This window comes from Falco cherrug, chromosome 4 (assembly GCF_023634085.1).
Source record: "Falco cherrug isolate bFalChe1 chromosome 4, bFalChe1.pri, whole genome shotgun sequence".
NCBI classification, from domain to species: Eukaryota; Metazoa; Chordata; class Aves; order Falconiformes; family Falconidae; genus Falco; species Falco cherrug.
Window position 1 is genome coordinate 104,098,942 of NC_073700.1, and position 24,777 is coordinate 104,123,718.

Consider the following 24,777-nt stretch of genomic DNA (forward strand, 5'->3'; position numbering starts at 1 on the left):
CCGGGGCTGGGGGCGGTGACACCCCCCTTCCCCGCCCGCTGCGCATGCGTGCTGCGGCGCTCCCGGCGCAGCGCTGGGTGCTGCCGGCGCCGCCCGCCTGAGGCGGGGGCGGGGGGGGTGCGCGCCGAGCGCCGCGATGGCGGCCGCCGTGGGCCTCTCTTCCTCGCCGGGCTCCCCCGCCGTGAGCGAGCTTTGCCAGAACGGGCGGGAGATCTTCCTGGAAGCTTCGCGGCTGCTCCTCACCTACGCGGACAACATCCTCCGGTGAGCGGGGCGCGGCGGGAGGCGCCCTGGGTCGCCGCTCTCTCCAGCCGGGCCGGGCTCGGCCGGCGGCGGGCGTTGTTGCAGGGTGCGCGCCCGGCCCGCCGCTCCCCGGCCCGCCGCCCCCCGGCCCCGCGCCGCGACAGCCCCTGCCCCTCGCCTGGGGAGCGGCCGGCGGCGCTTGTGGCCGCCGCCTCCTCAGCGCGGCCCTGAGGGCGGCGGTGGCGCCCCTCACCCGCCCAGGCGGTGGGGCCGCGGCCCTCGGGGCCCTGCTGTCCCGCCGCGGGGCCAGCGCCCGGCTCCCGGCCGTGGCTGGCCGGTCGCAGCCGTGCGTGGGTGCCGCGGGGGCCGTGGGCGCGGCGGGTCCGGGGGAGCAGCGCGCTCGGGGTGGGGGGAGTCCGGCGGGGCGCTGGCGCGGCGCCAGGAGCGGCCGGTCACGGCACCGGCACGCCGGGCGCTCCGGGGCTCACGGCAGCACAGCTCGAGGTGCGCCCTGTGGTTCGGTCTGTTACGTAATACCGGGGCTCAAAAACATCTTGCTGCTTTTTGTCGTTATTTTAACATAAGATTACTTTTCGCACAAGTGTGTAGTAGCTTGGATTTTTATTTCTTTCTTGATTGCTGGTTGGGTTGTTTTGAGGTCACCTAAAGGTCAGCAGATGCATAACAGGTGATGCTAAAACAGTGACTTGATTTTTCTGTTGCCTTTCTTTTCTGACGTGGTAAGACTGGGTATCAGGAGTTAATTACAATTGTTTTGTGAGGTGGCTCTGGGGGGTATACATATGCACCAGTATGTGTGATTGACCTTGATGTCTTCAAGCAACTCAGGACGTTCCGAGTGCCCCTCCCTCTCAGTATCTGGTTTGTCAACCACTCACAAAATCCATGCTGTGTGGCAGAGAACAGTGGGTCCTGGGCTGTCCCATTTTAAAGGAAGAAGTGAGATAAGAAGGTGTAGGAGAGTCGAAAGAGGAGAGGGGAGCTGACAGGGAGCCCTTCGAGAAGTAGAGAGACTGCAGTAGTTTTGCCCCCATACCAGGAAGCTGAGCATAGCTTCCATAGTGGGCCTAAAACCATCCAGCTGAGGAGTTCAGTTAGAATGCTGCCAGGCGGTGAGGGGTGTGAAGTTGTTTTTAAGTATCACCGCAGAATAAGCACTGCTGGGTAGGGCTAGAAGAAAACATATTTATCAACTTAAGTTGCAAACTACAATTTGGATCCAGTTTGTAACTCTTGGAGTTAAGCGTGGAAGGACGTGAACTAAGTCAAAGTTTTAGAGAGGTTTCATACACTGCCTACGAGGTATGGATGAAACTGAACTTCTTAAAAAATCTCTTGTGAATGACTAACACTGCTTAGTGCAGTTGCCCAGCTTTTAAGTGTTTACTTAGTTTGCAAACATGATTAAAACTTTTGATTTCTTCAGGAATCCTTATGAAGAAAAATATAGATTAATTCGGATTGGAAATCCAGCATTTTCCACGAGGCTGTTGCCTGTCAGAGGAGCAGTTGAATGTTTATTTGAGATGGGGTTTCAAGAGGTGAGTATGATTTAGTAATTTCTGGTGTCTTCATCAGTTTACACACTAAAATTTAAAATTGGTTGGGGTTTTTTTTCTGCTTTGCCAGTTGTAAGGCACTAGATTTTAAGCCAGTTGCTATTTTCTTTCAATTCTTGTATGCAAATATCTGCAGTTAACCAACAGAAAATTCAGATGAGGCTACTTCAGAAATATGGTGGAGTCAGAGCTAACCTGATCTGTGATAAGCCCGGTTTTCTGCTGATCAGGTGCACTGCTGGTTTGCTTAATTGTCAGATACATATCCCTGCTAGCACAAAGGAAATGGTGGGAAACAGGGGTGAAAACCCCTTCTTTCAGTAGCAGCCCACTATTAGTTGGACATCAGACTGCGCCATTGGGCAGTAGTTTCCATATTGTAAATCTGTGTGTTGAAACCAACGTTTGGAAGGTGGGGGGGGAAGTCCTGCTCTTCTGTTCCTTGTTCCTACCATCAGTAGGGCTTGTGTGGCCCCATAGTGAGTTAGCTAAGGGAAGCTGATCTGATTAAAAAGTAATCCTACCCCCTCCTACTCCCCCCCCCCCAAAAAAAAAAAAAAATTCAGCCAATTCACAGTGCAGCTGTGCAAGTACTGGTTTTGTTTTGACAGCAGTGGAGGGCAACAGACTGTTGAAATAGTGGGAGGGTGGGGCTTTCACCCATTTAAAATAATTATGCAACTGAATCCTAAAATAGTCTTGAGTGAGTCTTGATTTTGTTGTAGTCAAAAAGATGTATTTCGAAGGTTGGGTTTTGTCCTGAAATGATCCCTGTCTTGGTGGAATTCAAGCTACCAAACCTTGTTAAGCTAGAAGGAGCCTTTGTAATTACAGGAGAGCTGGGGTTAAAACCCAGCTCTTGTTTAATGGTGCAAAGCTCTTGCTCTGGCTTTGCTTTAATTTGTCTGTTTGATGCTACACTTCTGTATGGGTGCATATATTATGTTATTTAGGTCCAGCTGTCATGAGACTTCTGCCTGCTCTGGGTAAAGTTACTGTAGTTGTCCTACTTGGGGGGGGGGGGGGGGGGAAGGTATGCTGAAAGAAATGGTGACAGCAGAGAGAGAAATAAATGGTCTGTGGATTTATTCTCATGCTGGTACTCAGGAGATGACTTTTAATGATGTGTTTTAGCCAAGAGGTTGTCAGTGTAGCTAGTGAAGCACTTAAGCAGTAATAACAGTCATTTTAAACGTGTTAAAGTGCTACTCGCGACTTCTGTCAGATCTTTAACAGCATGTTGGCTCTGTCCCATGGTTATTGTGTCAATTGAGGCTTGAGCTCATGAACTTCTCTTCAACTGTGATAAAAAAAGATTGTTCTTTCTTTTGTCTCTGCTTGGTAAGCCAGCTTTTTCAATTAAAAAATGAGGACTCTTCTGCTGGATTGATACATTCCAATTAGTTTTGCAGTGATTGTAAGAGTTAAAGTGAAGCACTGCATCTGCAATGATAGGTGACCTAAGATAACTGTGGATAAAAAAATTACTTAGTTTAATAAAAAGAAGTGCTGCAGTGATAGAAACTGAAACTCTTGAAGTATGAATGTTTCAGGATATGAATGCTTTTAGTAACCTATTCCTTCATGTTAAGTACACTAATACTTGCTTCTGCCATAATCACTAATCTTTTGTTTTGCTGCCAGTAATCATGTTATGATCAAAAATAGGAACCCAAACATCAACCCGGTACAGGTCTCAATAAGAATATTTCCTATCTGAAAACTTACCAAGCTTAAAAGATAGCACTATAGAGTTCACAGCAGACGCCATTCTAGAGGCTTCTTCCCCCAGCATTGGCTGTCCTCCTGTGCTGCCTAGCATTTCACTGCTGTAGAGTGAGAACTGAGCATTTGTGTGTTTGTTGTTCATTTCTGTTGTTGCTGCTTTCTCTGCCAAACTATAATTGTTGTCCATGTGTGGCTCTGCAAAATAAATTACTGACAAAAGCGTGTTGTTACGAGCCTTTTTTCGACTGTAAGTTCTTGATCTACAAGCTTCTGCTGTAAGGGGCCTGATCTGAAGGCTGAATCCTGCCATCCCTTAAGGTGCTAACTTCCAGTATATGATACATCTGTTAGCTATAGATACAAATGGGCTCACTAGCTTGGACCTGCATTAACTGCTGAATTAATTTGTTTATCTTTCAGGGAGAAACTCATCTGGTTTTCCCTAAGGAAGCTTCTATTGAACAGCTACGTAAAATCAGAGACTTAATTGCTGGAGAGAGGAGCAGCAGACTGAATGAGTCAAATCAGACCCACAGATCAGGATCCTCTGAAACCATGGCCAGCACTCAGAGAGTTGCACATCAGCCTTCAAGACCTGCTGACTCTCTTCTTGTCCCTGCCCGTCAGCAACCAGAAACATCACTTGTGCAATCTCTTGAAATGGTAATTGCAATCTGGAAACTTTGTAGGTGCATTTATATTCAAGATTAAGATTGAAGAAGAGTTAGCTGTTGGGATTGGTTGCTTAGAGAGGCTTTGTAGTCTCCAAATCCGGGCATTTTCAAGACCTGACTTGGTAAATCCCAGAGCAATTTGGTCTTACCTCATAGCTAACCATGCTTTGAGCAGGAGGCTGGACTAGAGGAATTTTTTATTTTTCCAGTGGTTTCTGAAGTTCTTGAGTGTTTTCGTTGGTTTTGATTTCAACATGAAACATGGTATAAATAGACTATTAGCAAGAGATTTTGTTGAAGATGTCCATAAATGTTCTATTGATCAGGGTGTCATGAAAAAAAAAGAAGGTTCATTTGTATTGGAAGGGAACAGCAAGGTGGGGGAACAAAGGGAGGGGTGGGAAGCTAAGGCTGGGGCTGTATACCATGTTTGGTATTTGAGAGCCAGCGAAAGAACAGGAGCACAACCATAATGTTTATAATTGTAGCATTTCAGTTAATGTGTTACGACTTCTGTGTGAGCCTCCTGTGAGGAAAGCTTTCTTTTTTTCACATGTAGCTGTTGTGAGAGACAGAAATTTAGCCAGGCAAGGACAAATCTATAGTTCGGCTGTGTGTCCCATGTGTAAGGGTTGAGATGAAGTTCCCTATCAAGACAGAGAGGCAGAGTTCTTTCATCTGATGTTACTTGGCCTGATGGGAGAAGGCTCTTCACACCTCATACAACTCTGAAAAATTAAGTTATACCTTTTGATAGAAGGTCTGAAGGATGCTTTGGTTTAACTTTTCTAAAGAGTTTTTTCCCCCTAGAACCAGTATCACTTCATCTTATATCAGCTTTAAGATTGAATTCTTCCAAAAGCTCACTTTTCATACATTCTTAAACAGAGTTTGTGTCTTAAATTATATTATCAGTATATTATTGGATACAGAAATATTACATGCTGTTTCTTCCCAAGACTTACCCAAGATCAATGGAAGAGAAATGGCAAAGCATAGATTAAAGTTATGGGGAGACAGAGCACTCAGTGATGCATTATCACCCATAATGTCCATTGGGAAGGGAATTGTTGTAGGCACTTGAATATTGAGCCATTTAATATAATTATCTTAGCGTGCTAGCAGTTGCCTCTGAATATACTGACTTGGTTTATATGAATTTGGGGTTTGGGCTTTTCTTGTCTGCTTCTTGGTTTTTACTGTTTCAGCCACTTTTGCAGCAGTGGTTGGAAGTGATTGTGAAACCTCTAGAGTGACTTGTGGCAGTACTGACTAGTACTGGAGAAGCTTTGAAGTTTTAGAAGTTGCGTTGATTTTGCAGTGAGAAAAATGCTGCAGATTTCAATTTGACAAGATGTATTCTGAGGTTAATCCTTCTCATTTGTAGTTAATCTGCCCTGACTTATGCTAGCAGTCAGAGTTGTAGATCCATTTCTCTGCAACTATTATTTTTCCATGCCTCTTGAGATTCAACATGGATGGTGGGACTGAATACTACAATTTAGAGACTTTGCTAACACAATGTTGGTATTCTATTAGAATGTTGCATTTCAGCTGATCTCTTGAGGAAATTGCACTGATGGCTCTCTGAGCCATTGCGTTTGGTCTGTGTAGTCTGGGTTGCTTGGAAGGAAATCTGAAAAATACCTTCTGGCTATTATTTGGTCATTTTGCTTGCACAGTAGTATGTGTTTTGTTTTTCAGTGAGTATGCTGCAGCGGTATAGTTGTGTTACCGTTATATGTGCTGCTGTCAGATGTCAAGAGAGTTCTAGGGTGGGTTTTGTAGTGCAAGCATTTTTATTTCTTGCCTATGCATTACACCTGTGAATCATGGGAGCCCTGGTAAGCGCAGGGAGAAGTGGCTTAGTTGATACAGCACAGGAACGTAATGGCACACTTCAGGGACCTAACCCATCGTTATTATGCCTTATCTGTGTCTCTTCTGCATTTCTTATCATAAGGCATTCTTGAGACATGTAGGAAGGAAGGCAGGCTTTGGGTAGTGATTTGAGTGGATGGATTCTGATCTTCATGGCTGACATAGTAATTATAGGAGGAAAGAGGTATCCAAACTTTGCAGTGAGGTTCACAACACTTCTAGATGTTTATTTAAGACTTCATTGATATACAGTGGCTTCCATTAAACCATTAAGCACTACTGTAACACTGATGGTGTCTGCCAGTGGGGCAATCTGAATTGTCAAAGAATTTGGGAGATGTTCTGCTGTGCTGAGCAGTATTTCTGAACACTTTTTCAGGAAGCTGGCAGAACATGAAATTCTATAAGCCATTGGCAGTCCCTAACTTCCCTCATTTCTGTGTTTTCAACTTGCATTAAAGTGAATCTGAACACAGTTGGGTTTAGGATGTTAAAACAATCACCTGCAGCTGATGAGTGGCAGTAAGAACGAAACCAGTTCTGTTTCAGCAGTTACAAAAAATAAGGACCAGTACTGTCCAGCATCAAAATAATCACTCCTAATTTAAATGCTCTTTTGAAAGATGTTTCCTTCTGAAGAGTTTTCACACTGTGCGTTATGTTGCATTTGCTGCTAGCGTTTCAGGAAGGTGTGGGATTTTTGATGAAACAAAAATTAGTTAACAAGGCTGAAGACTGAAGCATGATCTAGCAGTAGAGAAAAGGTTATTTAGCAGTGCCACAGGCTTCCCCCCAAAACATGCCACACCCTTAATTATAAAATCCCATTTCACTTTCTGTGTTGTCCCACTTTAAATGGGAGTAAATAGTTTGCTCAGCTACTAACACCACTACTATTAACTTTAGCTATTTATTTTAGTAGATACGGGTGTACCTTATTGGGTGCAACATGTAGTTGCCACTAAGTGACGCTTAGGATAACTGACTGAAGATACCTAGTTCTTGTATTTGATTTCTAGTGAAAGACACTGTCCAATACATGGTCACAAGGCTATCCAAATCTTTATCAGAGTTGATCTGTGAGAGAAGGAAGAAGAAATAGACAAGTAGCATTCGTGAGTAAGAAACAGGAAAGCAACATTCATCAATAGTAGGCTTCTTTGAACTGGTGCAGCAATGTCCAGGAAATGGAGTGAATTACAGTTTCTTCCATGGATTTCAGATAAAAGATGTCCAAAAGAAAAGCAGGGGGTGGAAACTAAGTCAAATTTTGTTACAGAGGTATCTTTAAGAAAAGCAGTTTTCTCCCAGAATCAGTATACTTGGGACACCATTCAGAATGCTCAAAGATGACAAGGCTGGCTTTACAGTTTGGGTGGTGGTGTCCAGAATTTTACTGATATCTTTACAAATAAATATTTCGCCTGTTAAGCAACATATAATGTAACTGTAAGTATAGAATTACGACTGACTAAAATAGGAGAGCTTGGTTCTTCTCGCTTAAGGTGAAAGTTCATAAATCATCTTGTGACTGAAAATCCTTTTGCAGGCTGCAGATATCTTGAAAACACTTCAAACAAAATTTGAGCATCATGTATTGATGTATGAGAATCCTTCTATTCAGCAGAAAGCGCTAGCTTCAATTCCCCTCCAGCAATTGAAAACGAAGGCTCAGAAAAAGCTAGCACAAGCTACAAGACTGGACAAAGGTAATGCTGTCAAGTTATAATGGATATGAAACTAGAAATATTCTTTCAAACATTGGAATGATGCGTGTATCTACTATGCTTTAGGTATGTGGATTTGGTCACATGCTTGCAGGTTCCAATTGCTGTCTCTAATTCAGAATTACCTTCCTAATTTTCAAATTTTCTACTTCTCTCTTTCCTTCTGTTTTTGTTTTTGTTTTTTTCTTTTTTTTCATTTTTGTCATTCATCCTTTACTGCTTTCATGTAGAAATTCTGAACTCTATTTCTGAATTAATAGTTAACAATGCAGGGGAAAAAATGAGATGAGCATGTACTGTTACATTCCTTGCATCTAGAGTGGAATAGCTACAAGAGGAGGGGAGCTTCTTGCTTGGGTAGTCATTGTTTTGAAATTGTTGGAGTGCAGTGTTCCCATACGTACTACAACTGCAAACTCAGAATAAAATTTTGAAATACTGCTTCTCTTTTTGAAGTGATGTTATTGGTGAGACACTGTATGAGACCTTTCCAAGACACAATTGATACAAAAAATCACCTCTTGCTAATGCTTAAATGAATAGGGTTGTTCACATGCCATCTTCTCAGAGCCAGAAGTGAAACACAGGCATAAATATTTGTGGCATCAACGGCTAAAACACGTGTATTTCCTTCATAAATGCAGATTTTTTTGAAGGTACAAAATCTTTGTCAGTTAAAATATTTTTAAGTGACAGTTTTAGATTTGTTTTTGCAATACAGTGAAATTTTACTTGTATGAGATAAATATGTAAAAAAACCCCACCCAAATGATTCCAAGACCATATTTAAACAAAAAAAAAAATCCTTTTCACTGTGAATCTTTGATAGAAGACTGAAGCAATTCTGCTAACTTGATGGGAGCGCTGTTGATTTGCAAACCAAAAATAAGCTTTTCTCATCTTTTTTATGAAAGACTTTGCGATGTCTCATACGGCCACACACTAATATGTAATTGTACCTTTGGCATTAGAGAGCTCTTCGTCAGTGGATTTTCTTAGTATTTTTTTCTCTTTTTATAAAGCCATACTGGGAAGTAGGAAACTAAATGAACAAGTACAAAGCATTCTCATTCAGCAGCATAGAACGATGCAATGGGGAAAAGAGACTTAACAGTAATGAAAACTTTAAATTCTTTTAAAAAGGAAAAAAAATCCAAGCATCCCGCTTAGACTCTGCTCTGATACTGCTTTGCACAGAACTTCCCAAGCCATCAAGCTGATCTAGATGGCTTCAGTCAATGGCTTTGAGACCTGAATTTAGATACAATAATGGGGCAGGGGTGGAACTCCACTGTTTTGGATTGTGACAGTTTGAAAACATTGAAAGAACTTTATAGAAACATTCCTTTGGGAATGGACTGTGTATGAGATGTATGGGTAATTGGCCCTTTCAGCTGCTTTGGTTTATCTGTACTGCTGTTTTAAGACTGTCACCTGTGGGAATAACTGCTTAGTGCTGGGGGACACTTGTTTTTAGGACTTCCCTTACAATGCTTAATAGACATTTTTGGCTCATAAAGACTGTGCTAAAGAGTCATTTGATCAGAAGTACGGATATTTTTTTTACTGTTTCCCTTTATTACTTTCATTAGAAAGATGGATTGTGCAGTCAAGAATAGCTGCATGTCACAGCCGACTGCAACTGCTTTCTGTTCAAATAAATCACATTTGTCATTCTTTCCATGCAATGTTTTCATGAAGGATTTATTTTGCAAACCAAGAGAAGGATATTCATATGATAGCAGTTAAATTTTCATAGATGGGTTCTGGTTTAAATATTGTTATCCAAGAAAAGAAAGTATGGCCTGTGCTTGAAATCTTCTCATTTTGAGCAGTTTCATGCAGTTTTTTGTTCTTTACATAGACAGTTTGACGTTACTCAGTTTTGAGAATTAAGATTTTCTTTTTTGTGTGTGTTTAACATATGAAGCTTTTTTTATAACGGGACTTCTGAATTATAATAAAGGCCTAGAGATGGTGATTTATGTAGATACTGGAAAGTTCAACTAAATTATTTTTCCATTTGACCTAACTGTGCTGTATAAATTTTACAGGTGCACATGTGAATGAAGAGGACTTCTTACTGTTGGAGCTCTTGGACTGGTTTAAGAATTACTTTTTTCATTGGGTGAATAATCTTCCTTGCAGCAGGTGTGGTGGGCAGACAGAGCCTAAAGGTGACTACTTGTTGCCTACCGAAGATGATCTAAGGTGGAATGCCAGTCGAGTGGAAAATCATTACTGCAACCAGTGTCAGTTTTGTAACAGATTCCCAAGGTGAGCATACAAAGATTTGCTTTGTCTTTTTCTTGTTGTCTTTCAAGAAACAGCTTTGCATTTGTGCGTTTTGTGAACAAGTGATAAGTTGTTGGTTGAAAGATTAGAGAAGCTGATTTAAGAAACATGATAAAGATAGTTGATGAACCTGCAATTGCTCTGTAAGATTAGAGATTTTTAAAAAGAATATATAGCTTTCTCTTATGTGGCCTTGTTCTTGTGGACTTGTTTGATTATTATTATTTTTTACTGTTAAAAGTACAACTTTTATTTAAAATTAATATTGGCATAGTGTGTAGGTAGGGTTTTGTTATTTCAGGGAAAACTTGCACTTCTAAAGGAAATCAAAGGGTAATGTGTATCTTTTGCTGAGTCTATAGCAAAAGCGTGAATATCCATTTTTTAAAAAATATTTTTGTTAACTCTCAAAAGACCAGTATATAAAAATCATGTTTTAAGATGAAGTCTAAGTCAATTTTGAAAACTGAAAAAAAAAAAAAAAACCCAAACAAAAAACCTTCAGTGCTGCTGTAAACATGATGGAGTCATGTGAGTCAAAAGTAGCATTCTGCTTGCGCTTGTTCTGTGCAGTACAGCAATCATTTCCATTGTCTTCTGTGGTCTGAATGGCACTCGTGACAAGGACAGTCATGATGTAAAGCTTTTGAAAGGTGAAATGTATTTTCAATAATTTGGGTTTTATTTTGATTTTCTCCTGTAGGTATAACAACCCTGAAAAGCTTCTGGAAACTAGATGTGGACGCTGTGGCGAGTGGGCTAACTGTTTTACACTGTGTTGCAGAGCTGTAGGTTTTGAAGCTAGATACGTTTGGGACTGTACAGGTATTAGTATTCTAAAATATTGTAATGTTAATACAAACCTGTGCAAAATGAGGTGATATATCTTATGGTTCTCAGATTATATTAGGCATCAGGCAGCATATAGAGTTATGCAGTTCAGCTAACAAAGACAATATGAATTCAGTTTACTTCTTGTCTGATGAGGTGAAATGTATCTCTGGAAGTAAGGCTATATGTTTGACTTCAAAATGATACAATCTTGAGTTAATTCATAAAGGACTGTGATCCTAAGATAGAAAGAGAAAGCTCTGGTAATGTTTCTGAATGTAGATGAACAGAAAATGAGGTCTTTTTTTCACCTGTTCCTTCATTTAAATCAGGAAAACTTACAATATTATATAATAATTCATTATTTATCCTTGGTCTTTGTTATATAGATCATGTTTGGACTGAAGTATATTCTTCATCTCAGAAAAGATGGCTTCACTGTGATCCATGTGAAAATGTCTGTGATAAACCTCTTCTCTATGAAACTGGGTGGGGAAAGAAGCTTTCTTATGTAATTGCGTTCTCCAAAGACGAGGTAGGAGTAATGATGTTAATAAACTTGCCCTGAGGCAAGTGTGCAATATGTTCTATCTGTATTTCCAGAATTATTATAGAAAAACATACTTTGATTAGCTAGCCTCTTTAAATGAAGCAAGATACACGGGAATTTTTATTTTCTTCTTCAACTTGTGCTTGAGGTTGTTGATGTCACCTGGAGATATAGCTGTAAACATCAAGAAGTGCTCTCCAGAAGAACAGCGCTCAGTGAAGCTACGCTACGTGAGACAATTAACGCACTAAATAGAATGGTATGTAGTTTTTCTTAAATGGATTTCTTTAAGTGAAACATAAGTGTCTTTCCAGAATGTGAAGTCCTTGAACAAAGGAATGCATTTGGTAACCTGATAGGAATGTCCGTGCGGTGTGGAATATAAAATGCTGCTAACTATACAGACCTCATTTTACACTGAATACCTAAGTATCAGTCACAGTGCTGAATCTGTGAAATAAGATGAAAAATTGTATGTAAGAGGATGATCATATTATGTCTTACACAGTCAAATGTGTGTGTGTATATACATGTACGTGTTAAAAAAAATTCTGTGTATACGTATATTTTTTTTTCTTGATGGCTTTGGAGTAGACTTGTACATAAAAAGATTTTGGGGGTAAACCACAACTGCTTTGTAACTATGTGGAATCCCTGGGGGTGGCTGAGCGTTTTCAATAATACTAAAACTTGAAAACAAATGAGGGCTGTGTTTCTTATAACTATAAATACTGATTTATTTTCTGTGACTCTTTAAGCTCTAGGAAGCAGGAGGAATGATTCACAGGCTGTGTCTAAGACTTTCAAGAAGTGTTGATACCATCGGCAGAGTTTTGGCTCAGAGCCATGTAGACTGTTCATGCCTGATGTCCCCAAAACACTTGGAGCCATTTGCCATCTGCATGTCATAGTCACAAAACATGAGTGCACTCAGCACCTCTGCTAAGCTTTTTCCACTCCCTGCTTGAGGCAGGGTGAACTTTTCTTGACTCAGTATTCTAGAATGTCACAAAACCTTGAATGACCTGTGTAAGGTTCCATTCTGTCCCCACTTCCTTCCACGACTAGTTCCTGTGCATAAAACTTTAGTTCCAGTGATAGTATACAGCTGATGGCTTAATAAAGAGAGATTATGCCTTTCTTGGAGGCCTGCTGGCTTGAGGGTTATAACCTTGCGCTAAGAGTATGAAGGAATTAAGCTGGACTTAAGTTTGAGGCCAGGGCCTGAAATCAATAAAGAAAAATCAGTTACATAGCAGAGTGGAGCACTGAGAAATTTAGCGAAATAAAAGGAGGTAAATGAGAAATTCACATTGAGAAATGCATGCACTTTGTGCAGGGTTGCAGGAATTTAATGGCATCCTCTCTGAGCATTGGACCCTTACTGGCTAAAAAACTGATCTGAGGGGCCTTTCTTCTGATCGACTGGTGATAGAAACCAGTCACCAGACTCCTCCTCCACCAGTTGTCTGTAGGGAAAGAACATGGGAAATGGGACACTATTAAGTTAAAAAAATCAACCTGACAATATTAATGGGATCAGGAAAGTATGTGCAACTGACTCATGGGCTCGCTTGCCTCACCTCTTTCTCGCCTCATGAATGTCACCTTAGGATCATGCTTTGTTTCACTTAAGTTTAGAGAACTCCGGTAAAAAAGTGCCATTGCCATCTCCAACAGGTGGTGCTGCGTGTTGGTCTATTGGCACATTTCTTACTCCTTTCCATCTACTTTACAGGCCTGTGCAGCTCATAAGCTGACATGAGCAGTTTTCAAACAGAAAGATTGGGCATTCTGCTCATGTTTTAAATGAAAACTTCATTAAAAACTGAGTACAGGGAAGAAAGCTATACATGTGCTTCCAGGACACTCCTTTATTTCTCCTGTCTTCCTTTCTCTGCCCATAGCCTGGCCCTTTCTTGTCTATGCTGCATGCTTTCCCTATTGCTTTCCAGTATTATTAAAGCTGTCTTGTGATTTTATTAGAACACCTTAGTCAATCTTTTTGATGATCTCTTATTCTGAGCAACAACTTACTCCCCCTTTTTATAAGCTGAATGATACTCACACTCCTGGCCTCCTACACGCGCTTCCTTTTGCTCAGTACCTGTTCAGCCTGTTTGATTAATTTATTAAACTAATGAATTTAAACCCTGTAAGTAACTGCTCTTACTCCTTTTTTCTTTTGTCTGATATAGTTGGAATTGGATTTCAGGGACTTGGAGGCAGTTTGTTTTAGCAATCTGAGGGCAGGGCCTGGGGCTTCCAACATTAGTCCTAGCCAAAGGGCCTTTCCTAAAGTTCCTGCTAAGTTGCTAACGCAGTGGGAATCAAGGGGCCATTAAAAAGTTGCTATTTGGGGATCTCTGTTATATTGGGCAGCTTCTGCAGTCAGTAGAGGAAGGGTAAGGCAGCTCACCCCTACAGCTATCAAGACATCTTATAGCATGTTTTCATTACTCTGCTCAGTCAGAAGCGTCCATTTCAGCTAGTATGCAATTTCCTTCACTGCAGCCTGTTCAGCAGATAAGTGACGTAGGCAGAGGCCTCTACTAACTTTCCCTTTTCCCATCATCTCCTAGAGACTGGTTCCATGCTAGGATGGATTATAGTCTTCGTATCTTTTGATGCAGAGCTCCAGCACTGCATTTCTCAAGCTCAGTTCTTCTAAGTTGCAACTCAAGAGAAGCATGGTATGCAGTATACGTTGTCACCTATACTGCAATTTTAGTACAAATGGAATCTGAGACATTGTTGTTGTTCTTTTCTGCATCAAGAGCAATGATTGTGGTCATTATTTCTCTGCATGTCTGTCTGTTTAGTCACCGAGCAGAGACCATGCAACAGTTCAAAGCATGTTGAGTGACTCACTGTTAAATGGAAAACAGGCAAGGATAATTTAATCTGTTTAGTACACTGTTTTACTTCTCAGAAATACTGTGTGTGTTTTATTTGTGTCAGGCATTCCTAAATGGGCATGTAGCCTCTGGATTACCAACCATCTGATGTTATTCTATAGTACTGTATCACACCCTGACTACAAATTTTCTTCACCTACTTTGTATGGGCATTGCCCTATTCCAGTCCATTGTATATCACCCCTATAGAAATTGGGGAGAAGACCCTCAACTTTCTACTGCTTTCATTGGACACTGGATGGTAGGACAGGGAAACACACTACTTATTTTTATTTGCTACAGGCCCCGTTTTTTGGTAGTGATTGTGAATGGGTCTAGCTACAGCCACATCAGCTCTTAAAAGGCAAACTAGTATTTTAGGTTGAATTGCAACCATTTTGTGGTGATTGATTTGAGGTGAACCAGTATTCTCTGTTTAAAGGTTTAAAATTGAATTTTTACCCTCAAATTAACTGTTGCTTGCCTGGCAGTGGGTCCACTTAAATCATAGGTTATCAATCTCTTGAAAGCACAGAGTCCTTCAGGAACCATCAACAGCATAACTTGCACATGATGCAGAACTGATTTTAAAGCTGCAGTTCACAATCGGTCTTCCTTCCTTTTCCCTTTGTCTGCCAAAGAAAGGTGGGGCCTGAGCATGTGTCTAGAGGGTAATACCTTAAGAAAAAAACAAAAGCAGGAAGCTTGAGCCGTGGCAGTTGATAATGGAGTTCTTGGAATCCCTTTCAGTACGTGGATGCTATTGATGACAGTGTCATTTGTAGGAAACTTAGTTGCAGGTTTTCCCAGCCCAGGCAGCATTGATCTCTGCAGCGTCTGAGCATTATGCACATCTTAACTGCTGCTAGTGTTCATATGCAACAGTTTGCTGGATGGAGTGAGATGACAAGAATTGGCATACTTGTGCTTTTTATGGTTGAGGAACTTCCTTATTTCTTGTATCGTACATAAAAGGCCTGTCTTCTGAAGTAACTTTTTTGTGCTGAAGCACTGCTCTTTAACAGCTGCAGAGGAAGGGCAAGGAAGCCTCAGTGTGGCATCGCTAACTTCAGTCGTGATGATTCCTGATGCTAGGTTTCCCTACATCAAAGTGGCTTGAAGAAAATTGTAGATTGGTGTCGTTAACTTAGAGTAATCCATATCAAACTTACTCTGAACTGGCGTGAGATCTGTAGTACAGCATATGGGTATTCGAAGTGCCCAGGCAAGTGTTAGATTCAGGAAGGTCTGGTGTTTCATGAGCTGCTGGAGTCACTGCTTGTCATCCATCAACACAGAAGTGTATTGCCCTCTTGCTGTGTTAGAACTGGTGTTTGGCAGCTGGAGTTTGTTGAGCTGGAGCTGTTTCTCATCATTTCTCTGTATCTGCTTTTCTTTACCAAGTTCCACGTGGTTGTCTGGAACAAAACCTCCTCAAATGCCTTTCCTGATCCTTAATAGCAAAACTTTCTGGGGTCAGGACTGCTTTTGAGATAATTGGAATACTTACTGCCCTGAAGTTTTGGGTCCTAGTGGGCTGAGTATGCATGCCTTGGGCAATCACCAAAGCAGGAAAAAAAAGATGATATGTAATCATTTGCATACTCAAAATTGTACTTAATTTTCCAGCCCTGTGTGGGTGTATCCACAGTTAAGGAAGAAGTTTTTGCATGTCAGCTCTGTATATTTGATGTGAAAATCATGGAGACAAAACCCCAGCTTCTCAATTAATTTTTTTGAAGTTTGTGCCCATAGTTTTATTCATGGGAGCAAAGAAAGTGTTATGTAATTCTTTCTCTTTTCCACTAACTTACCAGGAAATGTACGTGACACGCTTTTCTGTTTTCTGATACCTGCAAAAATATGAATGTCATAGATTGTTTATGATAGAATCAGTCACTGTGAAATAACTGTTTCGGAGACCGACGGAATCTTTTGTTTGGGCTTAATCACAAAACGAAGAATGTTGCCAATCAAATCGCTCCACCTTAGAAAAATTCGACCCAAAAATTATGCTTGCTTTCTCTTTCCCCCAAATAATACCTAGAACAACTGTGGTACAGAATACATAAGAATAGCTATAAAATATGCTATGGAAGTGTTTTGTCATCCAAGCAAATGTACAAAAACCAGCACAAACCTTATTTTAAAAGAAATCCACATAGTGCATGCAAGTTCACAGGAAAAGCACCGCTGTTTAATAACCATGCAGTTATGACTCATTTATATTTGTACATGTGGTATAGAATCAGTGTTTGTAACACTCAGTCTAGACTTTAAATGTTGGTCTCCTTTTTTTATTTTTTTTTTTTATTTTCAGTTCTCTTTCCCCTCCATTGGTGTAACTAGAGCAGAATTACAAATACTATTTTTCTGGATTTTTTACTTTGTTTCTTAAATGTATTTTCAGAGACAACAATCTTTGTCAGAAAATAGAAAAAGAGAGCTTTTGGAAAGAACAATTGTGGAGCTTGTTGAATTTATTTCTCCTAAAACACCTAAACCTGGAGAATATGGTGGAAGGACATCAGGTTCACTGGCTTGGCGAGTAGCCAGAGGTGAAGTTGGTCCAGAGGTATTTAACTTTTGCACTGGTGACCATCTTAGAGGTAGCTAACTAGAGGTTCTATGATTATGGTCTACAGAGGAATAGCACTTTATGGTAGGTAGCCTACAGATTTAGTTCAAACAGTGCAATTTGCAAAAACATGAGGTGCAAGTTTAATGTGAAATCAGAAGTCCACAAGTAATTTTTGAGGATTAGTGGTGGTGTGTTGATTCTAAAAATGTTTGGGAATCCTTGATCTAAAGTGTGTTTTGCATGTACAAGTTCATAAAAACCACTTTTTTTCCTTTTAAGTAATTACAGTGTGACAGAATTAAAAGTTTAAGGCAGTTGAAAGCAATTGGGAAAACTTTAAGAAATGTTTATTTGTGGTTTTATTAGTTTCCATTGGTTAAAGCCTGGAAGTAGGTTTTGACCAACTGTTCTTGTTAATAAAACAATGTGGGAGCACTTAGGATTGTGTAAGTGGAACAATCTCTCAAGTTTGAGACAACTTGAATTTACAAACTCAATTGATTTTTCCTATCAATGTTTTTTGACTGTTTCCAAAAGCAAGTTTTTATTTTTAATTATTTTATGCTAAGATACAGTTTCTCAGAACCATAGCTATATTTGAGTTGAGCCAGCATGCAAAGGTATGGCTTACCCCATCACTCGTTACATCAGTTACTTAGTGATCCTGTCGTGTGGAATGACTAAAAATCCTAAACAGAATCCTAAACCTTCACAGTTAAGTGAAATTAATGAGTTTCTTAGGGTTGTTTAACTTTGAGATATTAAGAGTTTATTTCAGTTCTCCATAGTTTAGAAGATTGAATTTCTGCTTTTCTGAAACGCGTAAGAACAATGAATCTTAAAAAAAAAAATATAATACTGTGAAGTTAGGAAGTTTGTACCTTAAGTTTTTTTACATAGATTTGTAAACTGTCATATACAAGCAGCTGTGTATGATAGTCACAGAATTATATGTTATTCAAAATAACCATTTACTTATTAATTGTACAAGAAATATACTCCACATGAAAAATTTCTATTCCTAACGGTAATATCTTACTGAAATTTGCTAATTTTATATTATTTTATTAATAATTTACTTCTAAAAGTAATTATATGAAAATTTCAAAAATAAAATTACTGCTCCCCTTTGAAAAAGGTGCAGATCTATTGTTGGAAACTGGTTTAAAACTTTCGTTTTGCAGAAATGCTTTAGTCCATGACCTCTCTTAGAAATGACATTTTTTTCAGTTGACAGCAAAACTGAATTGGGAAATCATGGCATGCTGTTTAAAAGTAAGATAGTCTTACTGAAATGTCTTGGGGAATGAAGGTGCTTGTATTTTTTGCCTTTTTCAGAAAAGAAAAGAAGTACTTTTTATTCCCTCTGAAAAAGAGAAGACATCTAAATTCTTCCACCTCATCTACAATGTAGTAGAAGATTGTTACACACGTATTTCCAATAATAATGAAAAAATAAATGGCTGGGAAACAGGTGTTTGGAAGGCAGAGTCTGTTTGGAGAAAGGTTGAAACGGATTGGAAAATGGTAAGGATAACAATTATAAGAAGTGTAAAATCTACCCTGAAAGTACAGTAACTCCAGTAAAGTAGAAAACCCTTGCCAGTGTTTGGCATCAAAACCTCTCTTGGTGCCCATAGAATTTAGCTAATGTTAATAAAAATAACTGTTAAGCTTCGGGTAGGATTACCAGATGATTTAAGAAATTGGAAATAAATTTAGCTTGTCTTTCAGAAAGGATAACTGAATTTTCTGCAGATAAGTAAAATCCTTGCTGAAGTTATCAAATAAAAAAAAAATGGCATTCTTCTTAACGCTTTTGGGCAAACATAGAAATACTGTCTTGTTGAAAAGCAGTACTTCTCTCCAAAAAAGATGGGTTTGTTCTTGTTTTAGAGAATGGCTTTATCATATATCATATCTCTTTGATACACAGCCAAAGGAAGAAATTGTTTTCCTAAATATTACGAGTTCCGTCTGGAAGAATGCAAAACCCTGTTAGTTACCCAGATTATTGTATACCCTGCCCAGAATCCTTTCCATCTGTCGGGACACTGAGCAGCAGCAGAGTCGTATGCTCTAACCTAAGAAGAGAACCGATGCCTGTAAGATGGGAAGGGGTCATTTACTAGCAAACAGTAATTCCTGCAACAGCTACCACTATGGAACTGAGCGTTCCTGTCAAGGACTATAGCATGTCATTGCTTTCTTCCCATGTCATTTCACTAGTCTGAAAGGTCTCTGGCCAAATACTCTTCTAGCGTTGGCAATGGCTTACTTCCCATCGATGTAAAATGGAGCTAAGTATATAACTGTCTTCTGAAGTTTTCTGTGCTGGGTCTCTACGTAATTGACTTGCAAAATGCGATGGGGGAATAGTTTGGGGAAGTTATTCTGCATAAAAGAGAAGGAATAAGGGACGAAATAATAATATATGGAGAATAAAAAATGTTTCAACAGAGTAGGCTAATAGGAGAAGTAACAAAAACTCAAAATGAGGGACAACTGTTCTCTGCTTCCCTAGGATCTGCTAAAAATCTAATGGCATGTTATATCTTAAAGTCTCCAATGATCAGTTATCCTCACTTTTGCAAGAAACATACTACCTTTGCACTGAAACCAACTGCAAGTCTGCTGTTCTGCTTAGCTCTACTAATTGTGTAATACAGGGAGGGTCCAATCTATAAGACCAGACAAAAAGGTTTTACCCTTGTTATTTAACAGCAACTCAATTTTTCTAAATAAAGGATGAGAGGGTGGCCTTGAGAAATCGGGAACTACAGATCCAGGTGTATCTCAGACTTGTGGGTAAGGCAGGAAGAGCATCCTGCTGAAAGTCTGTGTATGAATCTAAAATGACTTTTTGTTGTTTGATTGTATTACGGGAGACAGAGGGAAAGGTTGTTTGGTGTTTGCCTGTTCTTTTTTGTAATGCCTGTAGCAGATCTGCAAGGTATGGATTTGGAGATTGATTCAGCAGCTGTCCGAGAAACTTGCCAGCCAAAGGAGCCTTCATACTTTGTTTATCATTTAGTATGTGATGAACAGAAAGGAATTTAAATACAAAAGCCACAGTAAGAAAAAGTAACTATAGATATTAGCCCAAGAGTAACAAAAAAGAACCATCAGTTACCTATTCTGTCTTTGCAGTGTTGTTGATCGGAATGATTCAGATAGATGATCGATTTGGCCGATCTGACTGTAGCCTGGATTTGTGTATGTTCTTGCTATTCTGTATCACTTGACTATATGGTATACAAATTAAACAGATACAAAATACAAATGTAATCACATTACCTAGAGGTAATTTGGCACCCAGGGCTCAAACAAGCAGACTGCAGTAGGTGATAATGAGAATCTAAGAACCTGTAGATCTGAAATCCATGGATTTCTAAAAGCTTGTTTTCCTGAAGAATTGCTCCAGTAGAAGGAATTTGAGTCTTCCCCGCCCCGAATTAAGACTTTTTTCAAATGACACTGGAAAATGAGTAGCCAGGTATGAAAGTTAGAGGACAGTCAAAAAGACACAGAAGGAAACTAACTTCTGTTTTTCTGGTTAAATGCTTGGATTTTATAATGGAAGATGAGACAGGTCCTAAAAGCATATGTTTAGTGCACCTCAACCAAGTAGTAATTAACGGATTTTTTTGCTTTCCTTGCTTAAATATGGCAATTCCGTGGGAACTGATCAAGGGAAATCTCTTGCTAGAAATAGCTAGGTACTTAAAAAATACAGTGTGGAGATCAGCACTTTCATGAACATCATTATATTCACATGAAAGCAGGTTAAATTGTTTGATTTCCATAGTTGATCTTCACACCTAGGGAACATAACACCTCACACCTTTGGGGTTTCTCAGCTTTCTTAAACATGGGAATTAGTATTTTTGTCTGGTTCGTAGTAACACAAATTCTGCTTCATAGTCTGTCAATGACATTTCTATATTAGGGTGAGATCTTTAGCAAAACATACTACTGTGTTTATTATTTTATTCAGGGTGGTTCTTTCCAGATTGAAAACTAAAGAGCTATCTAAATCCATTCAGTATGATGATAATCAGAAGCTTGGACATGACAGAGTTTTGATAAGTTTTCTTAACTAAGGATTCTGAAAGGATCATGGCAGCAATCTGTAACATCTTTTACCTTGGTTTGCTGATAATAGATAACTAGACTTGAAAGGACCATCAGACACTTACCACAAAGTTATCATGAGGGTTGGTAATAACTTTAATGAATGTTAACCTATGGGCTTGACTGAAGTCAGGTGAAGTTTAGAACAGCATTGGGAGTACATTAAATTACGCAAATCTCCTAACAGTTCAAGTAAAGTTAATACAGGATTTATATATGGCTAGCATGTATAATTTGCTTTAACCAAGACTTGTCAAGTCCTAGGACAAGTAGTATGCAGCCACATCTGAAGAATCTAAAATGCTGGTTACACAGTTTTCTTCATCAGCGATACTGACCAACCAAAATGAACAACAAAAGTGTGTGGGCTTGTGCATTTATATGAAAAACAGAAGTCTGCTTTTTTGTAAAAATAATAAACTTAGGTATTTTTGTGGCTTAAACTTCACCAGCTATGTTGAAATAGTGTTCCCTAGTGAAGGACTATGAACATATACTATTACCTAACTGTGGAATAGACTTAAGGATTCAGAATGAGGTTATATTAAAACTGTAGATACTACCATTTTGTAATGTTTAGAGGCTTGATAATGAATGAAAGCGTGTTATCTTTAGATGTTATGTCCTTGTTACACACATCTAATTAATCATTGTTGGTGGTCTCAGTTTTTGATATGCTAACTATGTCGTCTTTGCATTTAGGTTTATTTAGCCCGAAAAGAGGGGTCATCCTCTGCTTCCATCAGCTGGAAGTTTGAGTGCAAGTCAGTTGGTCTAAAAATAGATAACATTTCAGTTAGAACAAGCAGTCAGACGTTTCAGAGTGGAAGAATTAAGTGGAGACTTTGCTCTCCAACAGCAGAAATTGCTCTGGTAGGAGGTAAGTGTGGACTTTAAATAATGAATTATATCAAGCAGCAAAGGTGTAACTGGAAATAAATAGTTTGTATGGAGAGAGCACTGTCCAAATACTAAAAAAATAAATGCAAATGTATTTTGACTTTTTAAACTCAGTTTTTCTTAGCAAGGTCAAGAAAGTGCTGTGCTTTTAACCAAAACTGGTACAAACACCGGTTTTATTAATATACACACCCCCTACCTGCAACAGAGCAGGGTTAGCAAGAACACAGAGTGGATACAAGATACTTTCGTGTTTTACTAGGAAGGATAGATGCTTCTGTGTGCGGTGGCTTCAATCTTTAATAGGTCCTCTAAGGCATGAGCACTTAACAAATAATAACCAAAAATTTTCAGGTTTTGTTTTTTTTCCTTGCCACTGACTGACAGATGAATTTGAGTAGTTGCAGCTGAGATCCTTAAACATTTATTACAACTTACCCTTCTTAACATGCATTCTAGCAGTATATGCTGTCTGGAGCAGTGGCTTACTGAATTGTTTATCTCTTCCTCCAATAGATAAAAATCTTTACTCCTATTCAGATTTTTCTGGTGCAACGGAAGTTATGTTGGAAGCGGTTCTAAATGGAGGGGATGGCGAAGCTGCATGGCAACACACACAGCTGTTTAGAGACAGCTTAACAGGATGTGGAGAAAATGGCTTGGAGATAATTATAAAACTCAGTGACCTCTGAGAACCTGAACTGAAAAGATGTTCTTTGGAGTCCATGAAGACGTTATGCCACAGATACAACATGAAGATTTGGTTTGCAGTTACTGTTCATCCTGCTGGCAGCTTATTTCCTGTTTCACTACTTCCATTTAACCAACTTGAAACTGCACGTGTATTGAATAGGTAAACATCACAATGACAACCTCTTCGCTTTAAAAGCAAACACCAAAATCAAGGCATTGAACCATTACATACCCTTTTCTTAAACTTTATGATGAAAAGGCAACAGGTTATAGGAAGAAAACATGATCATAACAGCACAGAGCAATTGTAATTGATTTTAATTTGGAGTTTTGGGGTTGGCTTGCTGGGGTTTTTTTTATGATCTACTTCTTGGAAAAACAGTTTGAATTCCATTTCCTGATTACAACAGATGGTTGTGATGATTTAAAAGTATTTTAAAGAACAATAGAAGACTTAGACATTTTAAAATAAAATTATGATTTCGTGTAATAACCAGAAGAGCTGAAATTAAGATGAATTTTGAAACAATCTTGAAATGGTCTTATTACATAGCTAAGTATTAAACTTGCGTTTAATACCTAAAATTGTTTGGAAATACGATGGTGTGCTAGGAAAATAAACTAATTTTGAATGGAGTGTTCATTATCTACCTAAAATTATCATGGCTTGTGATATGAAATTGAGACTTAAAACTGAGTAAGAACGTTAGAACTTTTTTCTATGAAAAAATAGTTTATTCATTATAAATATTTTTAAATGATACAAATTCATATGTGCCCACTTTTTAAAAGATTTATTAACCACGTAGGCTTAAATCACTTTTTGAGCTGTTGTCTTGAGTTGCTTTGAATACTATTCCCAGATTTGATGTAAAAGCGCATACAGTTTTTCTGTTTGTTATTGAAGTGTTTAAATTTCTTTTCATTAAATGTAATTAAAACTGCCACCCAGGAGATGTCAGATGTAGAAGTACTGTGACTAAAGTACAGAGTGAATGTTCAGGTTAGGTAGCCATCAGAAAATTTGAGGAAGGCTATGGCTGGATTTTACAAGAAATTTTCTATTACAGGACTATAACGCAAAGTTAAAACTATAGTTTTATTTTAAAATAAGTGAAAATTAGGGATGGTGTTCTCAAGATCAGTGGTTTTAAAGCTTTTTGTTCCTTTTTCTGACCCTTCTACCACTGTATTCATTTGAAATGATTGTCAAGAATAGTTTATGTTGAAATAAATGTTTGCTGACCTTTCAATGAATCCAAGCAAGTGTAAGACTATTCAGATTTTATTTGGAAATTGCATATGCATAGTGAGTGTAGGCATCAAAATTGTGTCACAGGCATCTTAAAAAGTAGTAGGTTATGGCAGCTCAGGAGTGACAGAATGATGTATGATGGACTACGTACTTTGCATCAGAATGTAAATTGGCACTTTGAGTGGAATTAGAAAGAGCTAGTCTCACTCTTAATACAGAACAGCACAGTGACGGGGAACTGTCTGAAAGGGTGTTCATCAGCACTTGACTAATGCAGAGTGAATTTGCCAGTTTCCATTCAAAATTCCTCCTGTATTTAGTTTCAGCTAAATGCTAGTTCTGAGATTTTCTAAAAGAAAAGCATTTTAGACGCATCTTTATACCACGTTAGAAGAAAAAGAGCAGAACAGTGTGGTCAGCAGGACCAGGGCAGTGATCGTCCCCCTGTACTCAGCACTGGTGAGACCGCACCTCGAATCCTGTGTGCAGGTTTGGGCCCCTCACTACAAGAGGGTTGCAGACATGCTGGAGCATGTCCAGAGATGGGCGATGGAGCTGGGGAAGGGTCTGGAGAACAAGTCTTATGAGGAGCGGCTGAGGGAACTGGGGTTTAGCCTGGAGAAAAGGAGGCTGAGGGGGGACTATTGCTCTCTACAACTACCTGAAAGGAGGGTGTAGGCAGGTGGGGGTCGGTCTCTTCTCCCATATAACAACCAACAGGACAAGAGGAAATGACCCCAAGCTACACCAGGGGAGGTTTAGACTGGATATTAGGAAAAATATCTTCACGGAAAAGGTGGTGAAGCAT

At 39.3% G+C, this 24,777-nt stretch overlaps 1 protein-coding gene across 1 annotated transcript; it reads left to right on the forward strand.

The window, feature by feature from the left end:
- The first annotated feature begins 69 nt into the window (after positions 1-69).
- On the forward strand, positions 70-23,976 carry NGLY1 (N-glycanase 1). The gene is made up of 12 exons (XM_055707059.1): positions 70-264; positions 1,691-1,805; positions 3,972-4,214; positions 7,656-7,815; positions 9,888-10,110; positions 10,832-10,953; positions 11,349-11,494; positions 11,658-11,768; positions 16,817-16,981; positions 18,326-18,514; positions 21,824-22,001; positions 22,538-23,976. Exons 1-12 carry the CDS (start codon positions 137-139, stop codon positions 22,711-22,713), a joined length of 1,956 nt encoding a protein of 651 aa, XP_055563034.1. The 5' UTR covers positions 70-136; the 3' UTR covers positions 22,714-23,976.
- Positions 23,977-24,777: the final 801 nt, after the last annotated feature.

Coding starts and splice junctions, on each gene's coding strand:
- NGLY1 (XM_055707059.1), top strand. CDS start 137: ATGGCGGCCGCCGTGGGCCTCTCTTCCTCGCCGGGCTCCCCCGCCGTG. Junction 10,111..10,831: donor TTTTGTAACAGATTCCCAAG/GTGAGCATACAA, acceptor TTTCTCCTGTAG/GTATAACAACCCTGAAAAGC. Junction 11,769..16,816: donor TTAACGCACTAAATAGAATG/GTATGTAGTTTT, acceptor ATGTATTTTCAG/AGACAACAATCTTTGTCAGA.